The 19,317-nt window shown below is 46.4% G+C and overlaps 1 protein-coding gene across 2 annotated transcripts in view; it reads left to right on the forward strand.

Moving 5' to 3' along the window:
• The window catches only part of ZNF185 (zinc finger protein 185 with LIM domain), a 128,186-nt gene that overhangs the window by 52,524 nt on the left and 56,345 nt on the right, over positions 1-19,317 (forward strand). Inside the window, exons 3-9 of one of the 2 annotated variants that reach the window (XM_043491640.1) lie at positions 4,006-4,144; positions 5,385-5,459; positions 8,117-8,155; positions 9,009-9,080; positions 10,135-10,215; positions 10,878-10,958; positions 15,817-15,900. In XM_043491640.1, coding sequence (XP_043347575.1) covers positions 4,006-4,144; positions 5,385-5,459; positions 8,117-8,155; positions 9,009-9,080; positions 10,135-10,215; positions 10,878-10,958; positions 15,817-15,900 — 571 coding nt within the window. The remainder of the gene's footprint in view (positions 1-4,005; positions 4,145-5,384; positions 5,460-8,116; positions 8,156-9,008; positions 9,081-10,134; positions 10,216-10,877; positions 10,959-15,816; positions 15,901-19,317) is intronic. The other variant, XM_043491641.1, reaches the window with a different exon arrangement.

The following is a 19,317-nucleotide window of genomic DNA, read 5'->3' on the forward strand; positions in this document are numbered from 1 at the left end:
GGTTCAGAGCTGTGTCTGTGTTGCAGCAGACTAGCATGTCTGGCTCAACAAGGCAGGGTTCTGGAGTCCCAAGCCATCAGGGAAAATGGGCTCAGAGGTAATTTCAGCACATCAGATGACCGTCCCAAGGGGGCCTCTGTGACCAAACCCGTCACATACTCCAAATACCCCTCCCAGTACACATGCACCCATCCCACACCCCTGAAATACTCATCCCAGTACACATGCACCCCTGAAATATCCCTCCCAGTACACATACACCCCTCACATATACCACCCAAATATCCCTCCAAGTACACCCCCATCTCTTCCCCCCCCCCAAGATCCCTCTCCAGTACACATGCACACTTCCTTCACCCTCCCAAATACTCCTCAGCACACACTCAACCACCAGCACCCCGCAAATATCCCTCCCATACACACGCACCCCCTCCTGTACCCGCCTTCCAGTACACATGCACCCTTGCTGTACCACCCAAATACTCCCCCTTACATACCCATCCCGCACCCTGAAATTGCCCTGTCAGTACATGCACAGTCTTGCCGCATCCCACAAATAGCCCCCAGTACACACGCACCCCCCCAGAATCAACCAAATACCCCATGCACAGTTTCTGCATCCTCCCAAATACCCTCCAATACACATGCACCCCCCAGAACTCCCCAAATACACTTTTGAGTACATACACCCCTCTGAACCCCCCAAATACTCTCACTCCCCCAACACTCCTCAAACACCCCTCCCAGCACACTCTCACCCTTTCTGCACACTCCAACTATATCCCCCCAGCATGTCATCTTTTGGGGAACCTGCAATATGGTAAGACTAACTGTGTCCACACTCAGGGTTTTGTTGGTGTAACTGCTGTGGTAACCTCCCCACCCACACTGATATAGTTTCACTCATGCAAAATATGTGTGTGGAGCAGGCCAAATCCTTCTGGCCCTTTGTTGCTACGGTTACCAACCTTCCTGGATTGGCTGGGAGTCTCCCGGAATCAGGCTCAATCTCCCAGAGGCTACTGAAGCCAATCTGGGAGATTTTAGGCTCCCTGCCTACCCTGGCTCCACATGGCTCCCGGAAGCGGCCAGCACATCCTGCTCCTAGGCATGGAGCATCCAGGGGGGTCTCTGCTCACTGCCCCTACCCTGAGCGCCAACTCTGCAGCGCCCATTGGCTGGGAACCCAGGCAAGGGAAGCGCATGGAGCCACCTGGCCCCTCCATCTAGGAGCTGGACATGCTGGCTGTTTCCCAGGAGCTGCTTGAGGTAAGCGCCACCCAGCTGGAGCCCACACTATGCATCCCCTTTTGCACCCCTACCCCAGCCACAAGCCCCCTCCCACAGCCAAACTCCCTCCCAGAGTCCGCATCACGCACTCTCTCCCGCACCCCAACCCCATGTCCCAGGCTCAGCCCGGAGTCCCCTCCCACACTCTGAACCCCTTGGTCTCACCCCCAGCCCAGAGACAGCATCCCCTCCCTCACTCCAACTCCTGCCCCAGCCCAGTGAAAGTGAGTGAGGGTGGGGGAGAGTGAGCGATGGAGGGAGAGGGTTGGAGTGAGTGGGGGCCTTGGGGAAGAGGCAGGACAGGGGGTGGGGCAAGGGTGTTTGGGCTTGTGTGATTAGACAGTTGTCAACCCTATTTGTTGCTGGTTTCCAACTGGAAAAGTTGGAGGCTTTTTGGCAGCAGGCTTTCCTCACACCTTCTCATTTTAAAAAATTTTTCTCCTGGGAAAACTGTTTGTATGTAAGGGGGAGTCTATTTTGAATGGGGATTTTTCCCATGAAAATTCCCATTTTCCATCCAGCTGTACTCAGCCCCTTACAGATAGTGTTTAGCAATCTGCAAGATCAATCCATGTTTTGATATTCCTCTACCCTCCCCCTACCCACACATACGGCTCCTCCACATCCTAGCTTTCCTCAGTACCTTCCACTTTCTCTCGCCCCTCACTGGGCTTCTTTGGTCGTCTCAAACACCACCCTGTCCACCCTCGCTCTCTCCCATCTTCCCCTAACTGCTTTCTCTCACCTGATCTCTACCCTGCTGATGATGCAGCATGTCCTGATTTCCAACCTATGGCATTTTCACATCTCCTGCGTCAGTGTTTTAATTAACGTTAATAACACTTATTCCAGTGAATTATCTAATTAAGGTTCCTAATAGGTGAGAGGACAGAGCCAATGGAAGATAAGTAGATTTCTGACAGAGTAGCACTGAAGGAAAAGGCCTTATAGGGACAGGAGGTTAGTGCTTGTGCCACAATCAAAATGAAAGCCCCATTTTGTGCCAGGTGCGGTACGCATATTCTGGAAGACATGGTTTGATCACTTGCATTTGAAATAGCAGTTGGGAATGGAAGGGTAGTAATGAGCAAGGCAAGGGTCTCTTTAGTACTCTAATTTGAGGCTGGCATTAGACAAGGTTTGCAGGAGGGACTCCTATGTTTTTTCGATCTGTCCATCCTCCCATTGAGCAAGTCCTAAACTTGTCTCACCACCAGGTGGCAGAAATGGCAAACCGTGCATGACAACCAGAAACATATTTTTTTCCAGCCTAACGCTTGCATTAGCTACAGCCACTCTAAGTAGATTCAGGGAGAGGGAATGTGGAGGCAAACATACTGACTTCACTGTCTGTAAGCAAGGACTGTCCTGTCTCCCAAGATATGTGAGAGTGATGAGTCGTCCTTCAGGATAGGTTGTAGACCCATCACTCTCACTTGGGAGACAGGCCAGTCCTTGCTTACAGATAGCCCCCCAACCTGAAGCAATTATTCACCAGCAACCACACAACAGAACCACTAACCCAGGAACCTATCCTTGCAACAAAGCCTGTTGCCAACTCTGTCCACATATCTATTCAGGGGACACCATCATAGGGCCTAATCACATCAGCCACACTATCAGAGGCTCGTTCACCTGCCATGTGATATATGCCATCATGTGCCAGCAATGCCCCTCTGCCATGTACATTGGTCAAACTGGACAGTCTCTATGTAAAAGAATAAATGGACACAAATCAGACGTCAAGAATTATAACATTACAAAACCAGTTGGAGAACACTTCAATCTTTCTGGTCACTCGATTACGGACCTAAAAGTTGCAATTCTTCAACAAAAAAAACTTCAAAAACAGACTCCAACGAGAGACTGCTGAATTGGAATTAATTTGCAAACTGGATACAATTAACATAGGTTTGAATAGAGACTGGGAGTGGATGGGTCATTACAGAAAGTAAAATTATTTCCCCATGTTTATAACCCCCCCACCTGCCACTGTTCCTCAGACGTTCTTGTCAACTGCTGGAAATGGCCCACCTTGATTATCACTACAAAAGGCTTTTTCCGCCCCCGCTCTCCTACTGGTAATAACTCATTTTAAGTGATCACTCTCGTTACAGTGTGTATGGTAACACCCATTGTTTCATGTTCTCTATATATATAAATCTCCCCACTGTATTTTCCACTGAATGCATCCGATGAAGTGAGCTGTAGCTCACGAAAGCTTATGCTCAAATAAATTTGTTAGTCTCTAAGGTGCCACAAGTACTCCTTTTCTTTTTGCGAATACAGACTAACACGGCTGCTACTCTGAAACCTATTCTTTTATAGCATCCTATCATCTCTTTTCTTTAATAACCTGCCCTTTAACAGCTCTCCTTACACAATCCCCTTTTTTCAATATACCTTACCCAAACTTTAAACTACTTTCCATGTATCCAAGCACAACACTTCCCCCATTTAAACGCCCACAAAATTTTTTTTCAAAATGGCCAATGGCGCCAAACTTCGGTGCCAACTGAAATGGGATGGGAAGGCAGGACAAAAGCCCCAAACGGGGCATGGAAACCTGTCAAAAATGCATGGTGATGAGTACTATTGAGCTATTGCTACTCTCCTGAATGGGTCTGTTGGTAGTGGGAGTTCTGTCCTTATTCAACAAGCCCATTCCCTCAGTCCCACACATCCCCTAAACCGTATCCTCTTGTTCTATATCAGGGGGTGTTATTCCACCCAGTGAAGAAGATCGCAAGAAGGTCATCAGGCAGATGAAGGTACGCACCACACTAAAAGGGGATAAGAGCTGGATCTACCCACAAAACTCAGACAATGAGGAGGAGATGAAGAGAAGCTCATTGTAAGTAGGGTATTAGTCTCACCCACCCCCAGCTTGTTGCCCCTTCCTCCCAGAATTCTGTGGTATTTTGGTAGAGTCCCTTCCCGAAACTCATTGGAGTCATGGGACAACCCCATCATCGTCAGGCATTCCCTAAAGGTGACACAAGGCCATGCGGCTGGCAATGAACTCACAATCAAATGGATGCATTGCTTGTATTTACTTTTGATAGTTAAATGGAAATGACCTATCCAGAGAACTATGAACCCAGGAATCTGGAGGAGTTTTTAATCCCCAGGAGATGTCCACCTGCAAATGGGAGAGAATCAGTTGAACTCATGGAGCCAGTCCTGTCTAATGCTCTGGCCTTGTGGTTGCTGACTTGGTAAAAAGGGGCTGCAAAGCTGCCTGAAGTGAGCAGAAGGAGGTTGCCCCATGTTGGGGAATCCTGGACCCTAAGTGTTGTAAAGCCAACACAACTAGCTCTCCACCAACCCCTGCTGGTCCCAGGGGCATGGCATTACCCTTCAAGGTGCATTGGGTGGAGCTTGGGACTACAGATACTTAAAGGGCCAGTGTTTTATTAAACTGCTTAATGAAAAACAAAACAAAAAATCTCCCTCCTCTCTAAACAAGCCTCCCTAGTGCTGATGAAATCTGAGTGTGTCAGCAAACTGGCAGCTGACCACAGGATGCTCCATCCCCATGCCAGTTTGGATGCTGTAGATTATCTGGCAGGGACTTTTCTCCCTACTAGTTTATAAAGCACCATCTGCAGCATGAGCGCTCTCTAAATAACAGCAGCAAAATAGGGAGGCAGACAGTGCAATCGCAGTGGCTGGGGCACCAGAGTAATTCAGGAAACCTGGGTTCTATGCCTGGCTCTGCCACAGACTTGCTTGTGACTTTGAGCAAGTCACTTCCCACTCTTTGTGCCTCACTTTCCCCATCTGTGCAATGGGGCTAATGCTCCTTGCCTCATGGTAAGGTGTTTTGAGATCTGTGGATGAAAGAGCTGGGTGAGCATGATGACAGCAATGTGGTTCTTCAGGGAGCATAGCCTGCATGGGATTTCATGGGTGAAGTCCTCTCTGACTGCAGCATGTCATTACCACACTGGCACCACGATGTGCCATGCACATGGGCTGGCACTGGAGATGTGTTTTACTCACATAACTGTCACATTTGGCATATCTAAAGAAGTTGAGAATTGTGTGAATGGGACTGTTGCCATTGTGATTCTATTCCTTCCCCCCACCAGGCACTTGCCAGGTAGGTCTGGAAAGATTGATGGGGGATCCCCAGCCTTAGCATCTGTTACACCCCATGGTAACAGGTAACTGAAGGCTTCTGGCTGGGATGGGATAAATATGCAGTGCCATTGCAGCTGCCTGGGCATGGGGTTCTTCGAGGTCTCCTCACACACACTGCTGGTATTATTAGGTTATAAATCATAATGCTGGAGGAGAGCTGCACCGATTGTGCTCAGCACAGCATTCTACAAGCATTCATCTTGTACAGAGCATGGCCCCAATCCTGCAAGTTCGTACATGTGGATGGATCCATGTGCCACCATAGTGCCATGTATGGCCCCAAGCAGTGGCAGATTATCCAATGGGCTGATGGGGCCTGTGCCCAGGGGTCCTGGCCAATTGGGGGGCCCTGGAAAAATGGGTGCCCCTCCCTCAGCAATCTACCGCAGGGTGGCGGAAGCCCAGAGCCCTGACAGAAGCGCCAAGCAGGGAGCGGGTGGGGGAAGCCCCAGCGCCCAGACCCTCGCTGCGGCCCTGGGACTGAAGGAGCTCTCACTCCCTGCTGTGGCCTCAGGGCTGGGAGAGTTCTCATTCCCTGTTGCAACCCCAGGGCTGTGGTGGGGGGACTCAGCTTCTCTTGTGTTAGGGCCATGGGGAGGAGGGGAGGGAGGCAGAAAGGAGCAAATGGGTTGCGGGGCCACAGTATATGTGTGTGTGGGGGTGTAGAATGGTGCACAGCCATGGGTGGAACAGGGATGGGGCTGTGGGGGAAAGGGGCAGAATGGGGTGTGGCCACGGGCAGGCAGAAGGGGCAGTAGGGATGGGACTGCAGGCAGAAGGGGCGGGGGAGCAGGGGAACTTGCTCTGGCCCAGGGCCCCGGGAAACCTTATTCCACCTCTGGCCCCAAGCCTACAAGCTCACAGGTGCAGGTGGATCTGTGTGCTGGCACAGTGTTTTGAATGGCCCTGATTCTGCAAGCTTATGGATTCAGGTGGATCCCTGCACCAGCGTGGTGCCTGGGCATAAGGATCCAGCTGTTCGGATCCTAAGAAAATAAAAATATGGGGCAGCGGTTAGTCCAATGTTTGAGCCCCCTGCTGGCTGCAGTCCCATTGCTGAAAAGTGACAGTCCTCACCAATCTGAATTTTTCATTAATAACTCTCCTGTGAGTGGTTTCCTGCCGCTTCCCCCTTTTCCTCCATGGCCTCTTGTCAGTTCTTTTTGCGTTCCCCCTTTCATTAGCTGGCAGGATTCTCCAGGGAGGGCCTTTGCTTGCGGCCTTCCTGTAAAGCAGCATGCACGTTGGGGCACTATAGATAATAATAGCAACACTTGTGACATTGCAGGGGAGTGCACTGAAATAAAAATGTGGCCGCTTTTGGATGGGTATTTTCTGTGTCCCCCGCCACCCCCGCAGCCGGAGGAGCTGGTTCTCCCCACCAGGGCCGGTGGAGCTTGCTCTCCATGCCTGCCCCCTATGGCTGGTGGAGTTTGCTCTCACCCGGCAGCCAGAGGATCTGGATCTCCCCCTGTGGACTCAGGGCTGGAGGAACTTGGTCTTCTCATCCAGGCCCCAGAGGAGTTCTTTGCCTTCACTGATTGGGGAGCCTGTGCCCCTACTTCCCGCCCCCCCACGCACACCACTGTGACATTTGGCAATGTGATGCCTTTGGGGGCATGTTCACCTCTCAGTGAAAGGGGAGAAGTGGAGTCTGCTGTAGCTGAGGTAAGGGGGAGAGCAAGGTGCTCAGAAACCCGATGGTAACAAGGACCACTGTCTTTTTGTTCTGTTTGTACAGTGCCCAGTATGGGGGTCCTGGTCAGTGACTAGGGTTCTGACATGCTTCTGCAATACAAATAATTAATGGGCCAAGATTTCCAAGAGCATCTAGTGATTCTGGGTGACCAACTTGAGATATGTTAAAAGGGGCCAGACTTTCACCAAAGCCCAGATCCTTAAAGGTATTTAGGCTTCTAACTCACACTGAAAGAGCCTAAGCACCTTTGAGGACCGGGGCCCCGGCCAGTTCAAATCAGAACCTTTAAGGTATCTCAGGTTGAGCACCCAAACATTGCAGCATCTCAAATGACTAGTCACTTTTGAAAATCCAGTGTGGCCATTCCTATGCTGCTTCTCCTCCAGTCTCTGTCCTACTTTCACTGGCAGAAAGACATTTCTGATTCCATATTTCACAGGTTTTTATGTCAGTCCTTTCAGCATGTCACAATTTGCAGGTTCTAACCCTATCTGACAATGTTTCCTTCCTATTCCCCTAAGGGAGTGTTTCCCCAAACGCCTTCCCTGGCTGAACAGCAGGCCCCTTCTGCAGATGGACCTTTGAATAAGTTAATGTAAATATGTTGTTGTATAAGAGAGACAGCGTTTGTTTGATCCGTTATCCATCCACGTATATTCCATCTGTGGATTTATCTTTGTGTCAGCAATTAAGTAGACTATCAGCACAATTTTTTAAAGAATTAGTCAGTTTCCTGATCGAGCCCCTTATAGCACATCCTGAAATAGCGTAAAAAAAAAAATCCTTTGGAGCTATTTGTAAACAATAGTGGCTACATAAACTTTGGATGGGGATGTGAAATAGCATCACGGGGCTCTGGATTTCCCCTATTGTGGCTTTGAACAGCACCAGAAGCCCTGGTGCACTGACAGCCTTGTACCCTATGGATATTGCTGCTCCTGTTTCTTTCTTGTGAGTTTTTGATTTCTATTCCCTGTGTAGGTTGCCAGGTTCCAAGCCCACCTCTGGTTACCTCATCAGGTTGGTATGCAGAGTCCCATCCCTGGAGTTAGAAACATTGGGGCTGCAGGTGACAGAGGCTAAGACAGTCGAGGATAAAATGGGCTTCATTGTTATGATGGTGTCTGACTGTGGGGATCCCCTGTGGGTAGACATGTTTGGGAAGTTAATAAGCAGAGCACTGACAGTGATGGGAAATCAGATATCATAGCCTGAGGAGTAAGGTAGTCACTTGGTAGAGGTGTCAGAAAGTCTCTCCCCAGTCCCTTGTAAACAGGAGTGTACTAGAAACCCAGAGCACTGTGGGATTCACCGTCCATTGCAGCGCTAGATGTTGACCAGCAGGTGGTCTGCCAGAGGATCATGTATCCTGTATTGCCACACTCCCGAGTCCATGTGGGAGCTGATTAAGTGTTGACTACAACCATGGAATGGTTGAATCTGTTTCTGACCCAACATCTTGCCCCCAACATGAGACATAGGCTCTTGCATTAACCAAAACACTAGGTGTATTCGCTTCCTCTCACAATTCCACTACCCTTTGGGTGCTGGATGGATCCTCGTACACACTCAAGTGTCACAAAGTCATCATGCTTCCATGGAATGTGAGGCTGGGCAGTGTGTCCCCATCAGGCTACACAGATGCCATTGTGATGGACAGCGATTATACAGTCATAATGTACTGGAGGTGATGAGAGCCCTGCAATCTATGAGGAAAAGCTGCAGCTTAATAGATTTGATGGAAAGACAGATTTGGGACCCGCTTTAGCATGGTTCTCTCGTCTAGGGCCTTTCTCCATGTCTCCCTCAGCCTTTCTGTAATCTTCTTTCTAAGATGGCCCTGAACCTAATTACAGTTCTCCTCTTCCTAAAGGGGGGTGTTCACCAGGACCATTGACAAGACATCGCCCGAGAGCATCTTCTATTCCAATGGCATGCAGAAAAGGTTTGTCTGATCCTATTCTTCATACAAGACCTGCTTGGGGTTTTGGAATATTCTGCATACACTGGTGCCCAGTCTTTGATTTCATACAGTGCCTGTAGAGTCCCACAGATCTCCATTAAACTCTGGCAGAGCCACTCCAACCACAATCCAGAGACAATGAAACTTCTAACAAACTAGAGAGAGACTTGGACCCAACCTGCTGCACTTGGAGCACATTCAAAACTCCAGACTCAGATTCCAATTCTGTGGCTTCATGCCATCTTTAAACTGAACTGGTTGTGGTGCATAGTGGAAATGTTCAGCTTGGCCCCCCATTGACCTCTCAGAAGGCAGCTGGAAGTTGTCTGAGAAGGCAGCCGGAAGTGGGAGTGTTCAGGGCGTGCCCTCATTTTTTTATCTTGGGATAGCTTGTCCCAGAAATCATGTACTGATTAGAGCTTTTTGGGGTGGGTAGGAACCTTGAGAAAATGTCCATGCTGGTTTCATTCAATAATCATTGTAACAAACCTAGTCACAAAAATAACAAATATTTTATGTTTATTTTTGAAAGCTGGACTGGATGGTGGTCATACACCTCTCACCCCCAGCCTGCCACTAGCATTACCTGGCCCTGGCATTAGGAGTACTTGTGGGGTGGAGAGTTGCAAAGCTAGCATAGCCAATCTTGAGTCTTCCCTGTGGCAGGATGATTTACGGCTTCTTTGCCACCATGGCACACCCATGCATTTCCCCGTTTAAGGTCCAGTGGATGATGCTAGAGAGAGCAGTGTTACAAGACAGTGTTGTGTGATGGAGGGGGATTCCAAACCCAGTAATGACAGTTCTCAGGAGCCCTTGGGAAACTACTGGGCCCTAATATCTCAGCCCTGGACAGCTAAGAAGGACAATGTACTGGCCATACGTTGGCTAAAGAAATCAGCATGATCCATTAGGATTAGGCATCCTTTTTACCCTTCTCTTGTGAAACATTCTTGAATCTGCATTGGAGGGAGGCTGGCGGGAGTGCAAGAGGTCACAAGTGTCACATTAATGGAAGTGACTATGTTATCTGCAGTGCAGCAGCTCAGGATAAGAGTGCCAGCCTCCCCCGCTTCTCCTCCGGATACAAGATGACAACTGAGGATTATAAGAAACTGTGAGTGTACCGAGAGGAGCAGTGCACTGCTTATCCAACTGCAGGGCCTCGCCTGGTGCAATTGCCTGCATGATGAAGCCACCTGCTCAGCCAGGCTGATCTCTGAGCTTGCTGAGCATTTCACTGCCCTTCATTTTAAAAGAAGTTACTGTGTGGAGCTTCCTTCTGCATGGGGTGAATTTTGTCCTTAGTAAATCCAGTTGGGACAGGAGCCAGAAACCTCCAAACTACCACAAGGGGAGCTTCCTTTGTAGTATCTGTGGCCTGTCTGAAAGCAAGAAATACAGAAATCTCGTGTCTGGGCCAGCTGTCGGGCCAGCTGCCAGGCCACTGCCTGACTTTTCTGATCAAAGCAGGTTCTGGCTGAGCATTCAGCATTATCATCTGCTTGAGCCCTGTAAATCAGAAAACCTGGACAGGGATATGTTTTCACCATGGTGCATGGAAAATAAAAGTACCTTTCCCATGAATGGGGGTCAGGATTCCAGTGCCCTCCTTTAGGTGCTGCACTGACATCTACACCTAAGTCATCTCATCATCTATGCTCACCTGGCTAAGGCTGCTTCAAAGTCTGTTATTCAGCGCCCATTGCTTTAAATTCTTTTATGACTAAGTATAAAAGCAAAGCCATTAACATAGCTCTCCCCTTCTCTTGGATTCAGGGCTCCATTCAATGTCAGGCAAATATCAGTGAAGTCAGATGAAGAGAAACCAGCTTTTTCCCCAGATGAACATAAGAAGAGGTACAAACTGCTGCAACCAATATCTTTCCATGCAGGGGTTGTGGGGATTCAATGGACACAACAGAAAGTATCTTTTCATCTTATCTACCAGTATCATGCGGGTCAGGTTTATGAAAACTTTAGCTGAGCCAGTCAGAATAATAATGCATTTCTATATAGAGTGCATCAATGCCCCCAGGCCTCTGGGCTCCTAACAAAATATAATTAAAAGCCTGACATGTTTCAAAATGACAGCACGGCCCAATTAATTTCCTAGAGAGCGAGAGGTGGAGGGGAACCAATCAGCTACATACAGTCCATGTGACTGGATGGAAAAAAATATTGTAAAGACTTAGAAATATCCTGGGAGTAAAGTGAGCAAGCTGCTTTCTGTAGCCAGACCCGAGCTCCAGAATTCTAAGTCTGGACATTTTTGCATTTGGATCTAAATCCAGATCTGAACTTCTAAAGCTCAGGCCCAGCTTTAGCTTTCACATCACTTCCTCTGTAAGGAAGGACTTCCTGGAACACTGCCTCAGAAGCAGCCAATCAGAGTTCCTGACATTTGAAATAATATTTTCAGAACTACCTTTTTCTGGCATGGGTCTTTTGGAATGGAAAGATTTTGACAGACTAGTTGAAAATCTCTGGGTAAGGATAAAAGGGGTAAAAACCAAGAGGGATGTCATGGTAGGGGTCTACTACAGACCACCTAACCAAGAAGAGGTGGATGAGACTTTTTTTAAACAACTAACAAAATCATCCAAAGCACAGGACTTGGTGGTAATGGGGGATATCAACTACTCAGGCATCAACTAACACAGATTATCCAACAAGTTCTTGGAATGTATTGGAGACTATTTTTTATTTCAGAAGGTGGAGAAAGCTACTAGGGGAGAGGCTGTTCTAAATTGATTTTGACAAATAGGGAGGAACTGGTTGAGAATTTGAAAATGGAGACAGCTTGGGTGAAAGGAACCATGCAATGGTAGAGTTCATGATTATAAGGAATGGTAGGAAGGAGGACAGCAAAATAAAGACAATGAATTTAAAGAAGGCAGACTTTAGCAAATTCAGGGAGTTGGTAGGTAAGATCCCATAGGAAGCAAGTCTAAGGGGAAAACAATTGAAGACAGTTGGCAGTTTTTCAGAGACATTATTAAGGGCACAAAAGCAAACTATCCCACTGCATAGGAAAGATAAGTATGGCAAGAGACCATGGCTTAACCAGAAGATCTTGAATGATCTTAAACTCAAAAAAGAGTCCTACAAAAAGTGGAAACTTGGTCAAATTACACAGGATGAATATAAACAAATAACACAAGTAGGTAGGGACAAAATTAGAAAGGCCACGGCACAAAACGAGATGAAACTAGCTAGAGACATAAATGGTAACAAGAAAACATTCTACATTAGAAGCAAGAGGAAGACCAAGGACAGGGTAGGCCTGTTACTCAATGAGGGGGAAAAACAATAACAGAAAATGTGAAAATGGCAAAGGTGCTTAATGATTTCTTTGTTTCAGTTTTCACCAAGAAGGTTGGTGGTGATTGGACATCTAACATAGTGAGTGCCAGTGAAAATGAGGTAGGATCAGAGGCTAAAATAGGAAAGAACAAGTTAAAAATTACTTAGATGTCTTCAAATCACCAGAGCCTGATGAAATGCATCCTAGAATACTCCACGAGCTGACTGAGGAGATAGCTGAGCCATTTGCGATTATCTTTGAAAAGTCATGGAAAATGGGAGACATTCCAGAAGAGTGGAAAAGGGCAAATATAGTACCAATCTATAAAAAGGGAAATAAAGACAAACCAAGGAATTACTGACCAGTCAGTTTAACTTCTGTGCCCGGAAAGCTAATAAAGCAAATAATTAAGCAATCAATTTGCAAACATCTAGAAAATAATAAGGTGATAAGTAACAGCATGGATTTGTGAAGAACAAATCGTATCATATCAACCTGATAGCTTTCTTTCACAAGGTAACAAGCCTTGTGGATGGGGGAAAGCAGTAGACGTATCTTGACTTTAGTAAAGTTTGATACCATCTCACATGACTTTCTCATAAACAAATTATGGAAATGCAACCTAGATGGAGCTATTATAAGGTGGGTGCATAACTGGTTGGAAAACCATTCCCAGAGAGTAGTTATCAGTGGTTCACAGTCATGCTGGAAGGGCATAATGAGTGGGGTCCTGCAGGGATCAGTTCTTGGGCCAGTTCTGTTCAATATCTTCATCAATGATTTAAATAATGTCATAGAGAGTACACTGATAACGTTTGCGGATTATACCAGGATAGGAGCGATTGCAAGTGCTTTGGATGACAGGATTATAATTCAAAATGATCTGGACAAACTGGAGAAGTGGTCTGAAGTAAATAGGATGAAATTCAATAAGAACAAATGCAAAGTACGCCACTTAGGAAGGAACAATCAGTTGCACACATACAAAATGGGAAATTACTGTGTAGGAAGGAGTACTACGGAAAAGGATCTTGGGGTCATAGTTGATCACAAACTAAATATGAGTTAACCGTGTAACACTGCTGCAAAAAAAAAAAAAGCGAACATCATTCTGGGATGTATTAGCAGGAGTGTTGTAAGCAAGACACAAAAAGTAATTCTTCTGCTCTACTCTGTGCTGATTAGGCCTCAACTGGAGTATTGTGTCCAGGTCTGGGTGCCAAATTTCAGGAAAGATGTGGACAACTTGGAGAAAGTCCAGAGAAGAGTAACAAAAATGATTAAAGGTCTAGAAAACATGACCTCTGAGAGAAGATTGAAAAAATTGGGTTTGTTTAGTCTGGAAAAGAGAAGAGTGAGAGGGGACATAACCTTTTATGTACTTGAAAACTGTTGTTACAAAGAGGAGGGAGAAAATTTTTTCTTCCTAAGCTCTGAGGATAGGACAAGAAGCAAAGGGCTTCAATTGCAGCAATGGAGGTTTAGGTTGGACATTAGGAAAAACTTACTAACTGTCAGAGTAGTTAAGCACTGGAATAAATTGCCTAGGGAGGTTGTGGAATCTTCATCATTGGGGATTTTAAAGAGCAGGTTAGACAAACACCTTTCAGGGATGGTCTAGATAATACTTAGTTCTGCCATGAGTGCAGGGGACTGGACTAGATGACCTCTTGAGGTCCCTTCCAGCTCTATGATTCTATGATTTTGCCCATTCCACTGTGGACAAAAAACTGAGGTTGGCACCACCCCATCCACATTTAGTGGTACCAAAATCTTCAGAATCTGTATAGACACACCTGGTCCATTCAGCAATCCAGCTGTGAAGCCCAGGCCCCACATTCTGTATTTGCCCTGTTTTATTATGTACCATATTGCAACCTTTCATTGCCTTTCGACAATAATCTCCTTTAGCTAGGGACTCTATTGTTTGCTTGGCACATTTCACCCATTGCCCAGAGCTACGTACATGCCTGGCACAGTATAAATAGTATGAAGGCGGGAATTGATACCTGTCTACCACAGTGATGGGTACAGAATAAATGGACAGATAGGCCATTGTTACTACCCTTGGCTCTTGCTTGATTTATGCTCTTTCCAGTGGAATCTGATACAAGCCTTCAGTGACTCATTCACCTCTAGCCCCCTACTGTCTCAGTCTTCTGCCTCCCAGCTTCATCATTGGAACGTGCTCTCTTTACTCCTGAGGGCATTCTGTGCCAAAAAATAAAAATTCTGTGCCCAATATTTTAAAATTCTGCAACATTTTGCAAATTTCATTTGTCAAATAAATGTGCAGGCTCCAGCACAGGGCACTGGCTGTACAGAGGTGGGAGATCACTGTAAGCGCCCCCTCCCACTCCCAGGACATGGATTTAGTCAAAAGGCTGCACCCAACCCTGACACAGTGCAAGGACTGGACCTGTCCCAGAAACACCACAAAGCCCTGCCCCTCTGTGCCAGGTGCATCAGGTATGGGCAGGCAGGATCCAAATGTGGAGGGGCTTAGTGTGGGGGGAATTCAGGTGTGGGTTGAGAGGGTTCTGTGTGGGGCAATCTGAGTGCAAGCGGCTCAGTAGGGGATCTGAGTGCGGGCAGGGATCTGGATACACAGGGGCTTGTTGGGGGGTTCTGGATGCAATGGTAATGGGACTCTGCAGGAGGATCCAGGTGAAGGTGATTAGAGCTCAGCAGTGGGATCTGAGTGTGGGGGGGGATAGAGCTCAGGAGGGGGGTCTGGGTGTGGGAGGCTCAGTGCAGGGAGCCAGATGCAGCTGGTTGGAGCTTGGTAGGTTGGGGATCCAGGTGTGGGTGGCTCATCAGCGTGGTCCAGGTACAGGAGGAGCGGGACTCTTTGGGGGGGGTTCTGGGTGCAGTGTGGGTGAGGCTCGGTGGGAGGGTCTGGGTATGAGGGGGTCTGAATGCAGGGGGGTTGGATGGATGGGGGATCAACTCCCTGTACAGTGATCTCCACCCCTGCAGCTGAGGAATGATGGGTGCAGGAACAGCTGAGAGTGGGGGTAGGGGGGCGTTTGCAGAGCTTCCTACAGCCAGGGCGAGAAATCTGGGGGATGGTCTGACATGGCCCCAGATGCCATGCAGGGGAATAGGAAGTTCTGTCCTCCCCAGCCCAGCCGAGACTAGCAGCTGAGCCCGGCACAGGGAAGGAGCCACCAACCATATCTTACCCAGTCCTGCCTACACCCCATAGTAATTTACCTCTCTGTCAGCTGCCCTGGACACCCGAAACATACTGCTGGGGAGGGTCGCATGACTGCTTTTGTGGCTTCCCTTTGCTTCCCTGTCAGAAAGTCATTTTTCTGTGGGGAAACAAAGAAATCTACAGGGGACATAAATTCTTTGTCTGTGCAGTGGTGTAGAATTTCCCCAGGAGTATCTCTTCTTCTCTTCCAGGACAGAGGCAGCCAACAGTGTACTGAGGCGCACAGCCAGCAGGGAGCGCTCTTATGTCCTCTCTGCTGCCAAGAAAAGCAATGGGTGAGTCTCATAGGAGAGGTGAGCAGAAAGGGAAACTATTAGCAAATGTTTCACAGGGACTTATGAGCCTGATCCATTGAAGGCAATATGAGTCTTTCCATTGGCTTCTATTGGCTTTGATTCATAGATACTAAGGTCAGAAGAGACCATTCTGATCATCTAGTCTGACCTCCTGCACAGCGCAGGCCACAGAATCTCACCCACCCACTCCTATGAAAAACCTCACCCATGTCTGAGCTATTGAAGTCCTTAAATCATGGTTCAAAACTTCAAGGAGCAGAGAAGCCTCCCTCAAGTCAACCATGCCCCATGCTACAGAGGAAGGCGAAAACCTCCAGGGCCTCTCCAATCTGCCCTGGAGGAAAATTCCTTCCCGACCCCAAATATGGCAATCAGCTAAACCCTGAGCATATGGGCAAGATTCACCAGCCAGATACCCAGGAAAGAATTTTCTATAGTAACTCAGATCCCATCCATCTAATATCCCATCTCAGGGGATTTGGCCTATTTACCCTGAATATTTAAAGATCAATTACTTACCAAAATCCCATCATACCATCTCCTCCATAAACTTATCGAGTAGAATCTTAAAGCCAGATAGATCTTTTGCCCCCACTGCTTCCCTTGGAAGGCTATTCCAAAACTTCACTCCTCTGATGGTTAAAAACCTTCGTCTGATTTCAAGTCTAAACTTCCTGGTGGCCAGTTTATAGCCATTTGTTCTTGTGTCCACATTGGTGCTGAGCTGAAATAATTCCTCTCCCTCTCCTGTATTTATCCCTCTGATATATTTATAGAGAGCAATCATATCTCCCCTCAACCTTCTTTTAGTTAGGCTAAACAAGCCAAGTCCTTAAGTCTCCTTTCATAAGTATTCCATTCCTCGGATCATCCTAGTAGCCCTTCTCTGTACCTGCTCCAGTTTGAATTCATCCTTTTTAAACATGGGAGACCAGAACTGCACACAGTATTCTAGGTGAGGTCTCACCATTGCCTTGTATAACGGTACTAAAACCTCCTTATCCCTACTGGAAATGCCTCTCCTGATGCATCCCAAAACCGCATTAGCTTTTTTCACAGCCATATCACATTGGCAGCTCATAGTCATCCTATGATCAACCAATACTCCAAGGTCCTTCTCTTCCGTTACTTCTAATTGATGCGTCCCCAACTTATAGCTAAAATTCTTGTTATTAATCCCTAAATGCATAACCTTACACTTCTCACTATTAAATTTCATCCTATTACTATTACTCCAGTTTACAAGGTAATCCAGATCCTCCTGTATAATATCCCGATCCTTCTCCAAATTGGCAATACCTCCCAGCTTTGTATCATCTGCAAACTTTATTAGCACACTCCCACTTTTTGTGCCAAGGTCAGTAATAAAAAGATTAAATAAGATTGGTCCCAAAACCGATCCCTGAGGAACTCCACTGGTAACCTCCCTCCAACCTGACAGTTCGCCTTTCAGTAGGACCCGTTGCAGTCTCCCCTTTAACCAATTCCTTATCCACCTTTTGATGTTCATATTGATCCCCATCTTCTCCAATTTAACTAATAATTCCCCATGTGGCACGGTATCAAATGCCTTACTGAAATCTAGGTAAATTAGATCCACTGCATTTCCTTTATCTAAAAAATCTGTTACTTTTTCAAAAAAGATTAGGTTGGTTTGGCACGATCTACCTTTTGTAAAACCATGTTGTATTTTGTCCCATTTACCATTGACTTCAATGTCCTTAACTAATTTCTCCTTCAAAATTTTTTCCAGGACCTTGCATACTACAGATGTCAAACTAACTGGCCTGTAGTTACCCGGATCACTTTTTTTTCCTTTCTTAAAAATAGGAACTATATTAGCAATTCTCCAATCATTCGGTACAACTCCTGAGTTTACAGATTCATTAAAAATTCTTGCTAATGGGCTTGCAATTTCAGGTGCCAATTCCTTTAATATTCTTGGATGAAGATTATCTGGGCCCCCCGATTTAGTCCCATTAAGCTGTTTCAGTTTCGCTTCTACCTCTGATATGGTAATATCTACCTCTATATCCTCCTTCCCATTTGTCATGCTACCATTATCCCCAAGATCCTCTTTAGCCTTATTAAAGACTGAGGCAAAGTATTTGTTTAGATATTGGGCCATGCCTAGATTATCTTTAACCTCCACTCCATCCTCAGTGTTAAGCGGCCCCACTTCTTCCTTCTTAGTTTTCTTCTTATTTATATGGCTATAGAACCTTTTACTATTGGTTTTAATTCCCTTTGCAAGGTCCAACTCTACTAGACTTTTAGCCTGTCTCACTTGATCCCTACATGTTCTGACCTCAATTAGGTAGCTTTCCTTGCTGATCCCTCCCATCTTCCACTCCCTGTATGCTTTCTGCTTCTTCTTAATCACCTCTCTAAGATGCTTGCTCATCCAGCTTGGTCTACAACTCCTTCCCATGAATTTTTTCCCCTTTCTTGGGATACAGGCTTCCGATAGCTTCTGCAGTTTTGATTTAAAGTAATCCCAGGCCTCCTCTACCTTTAGATCCATAAGTTCTTCAGTCCAATCCACTTCCCTAACTAATTTCCTTAATTTTTGAAAGTCAGCCCTTTTGAAATCAAAAACCCTAGTTGCAGATTTATTTTTGTTAATCCTTCCATTTAGTTTGAACTGAATTAGCTCATGATCACTTGAGCCAAGATTGTCCCCTACAACCATTTCTTCTATGAGGTCCTCGCTACTCACCAAAATTAAATCTAAAATGGCATCCCCTCTAGTCGGTTCAGCAACTACTTGATGAAGGAATCCATCAGCTATCGCATCTAGGAAAATCTGAGCCCCATTATTATTACTAGCACTGGTCCTCCAGTCTATATCTGGGAAGGTAAAGTCTCCCATGATCACGCAGTTTCCATTAGTATTTACTTTATTAAAGACATTAAAAAGGCTCCATATCCAAATTAGATCCCGGAGGTCTATAGCACACCCCAAGCACTATCATAGGAGAAGCTTTACTAGTTTTCTTCCCCAATGTAATTTTTGCCCAGACAGACTCTCTTATCAATTGCATCGCTTCTTATTTCTTTACATTCTACCTCATCATTGATATACAATGCTACTCCACCCCCTTTACCTTTGTTTCTGTCTTTCCTAAAGAGCACATACCCTTCAATACCTGTAGTCCAGTCATGACTACTATTCCACCATGTTTCTGTTATCCCTATAATATCTGGTTTCACTTCCTGCACCAGTAGCTCTAGTTCCTCCATTTTGTTACCTAGACTCCTCGCATTGGTGTACAAACATCTTAATTTTTGCTGTTTGGCGTCGCTCACATTTTGTACCCTATTAGGCACAGTCATTCTACATCCAGTATAACCTATTAGACTAGTATCCACACCGCCCTCACTCCTTATATACAT

This window comes from Dermochelys coriacea, chromosome 9, assembly GCF_009764565.3.
Source record: "Dermochelys coriacea isolate rDerCor1 chromosome 9, rDerCor1.pri.v4, whole genome shotgun sequence".
Taxonomy (NCBI): Eukaryota; Metazoa; Chordata; order Testudines; family Dermochelyidae; genus Dermochelys; species Dermochelys coriacea.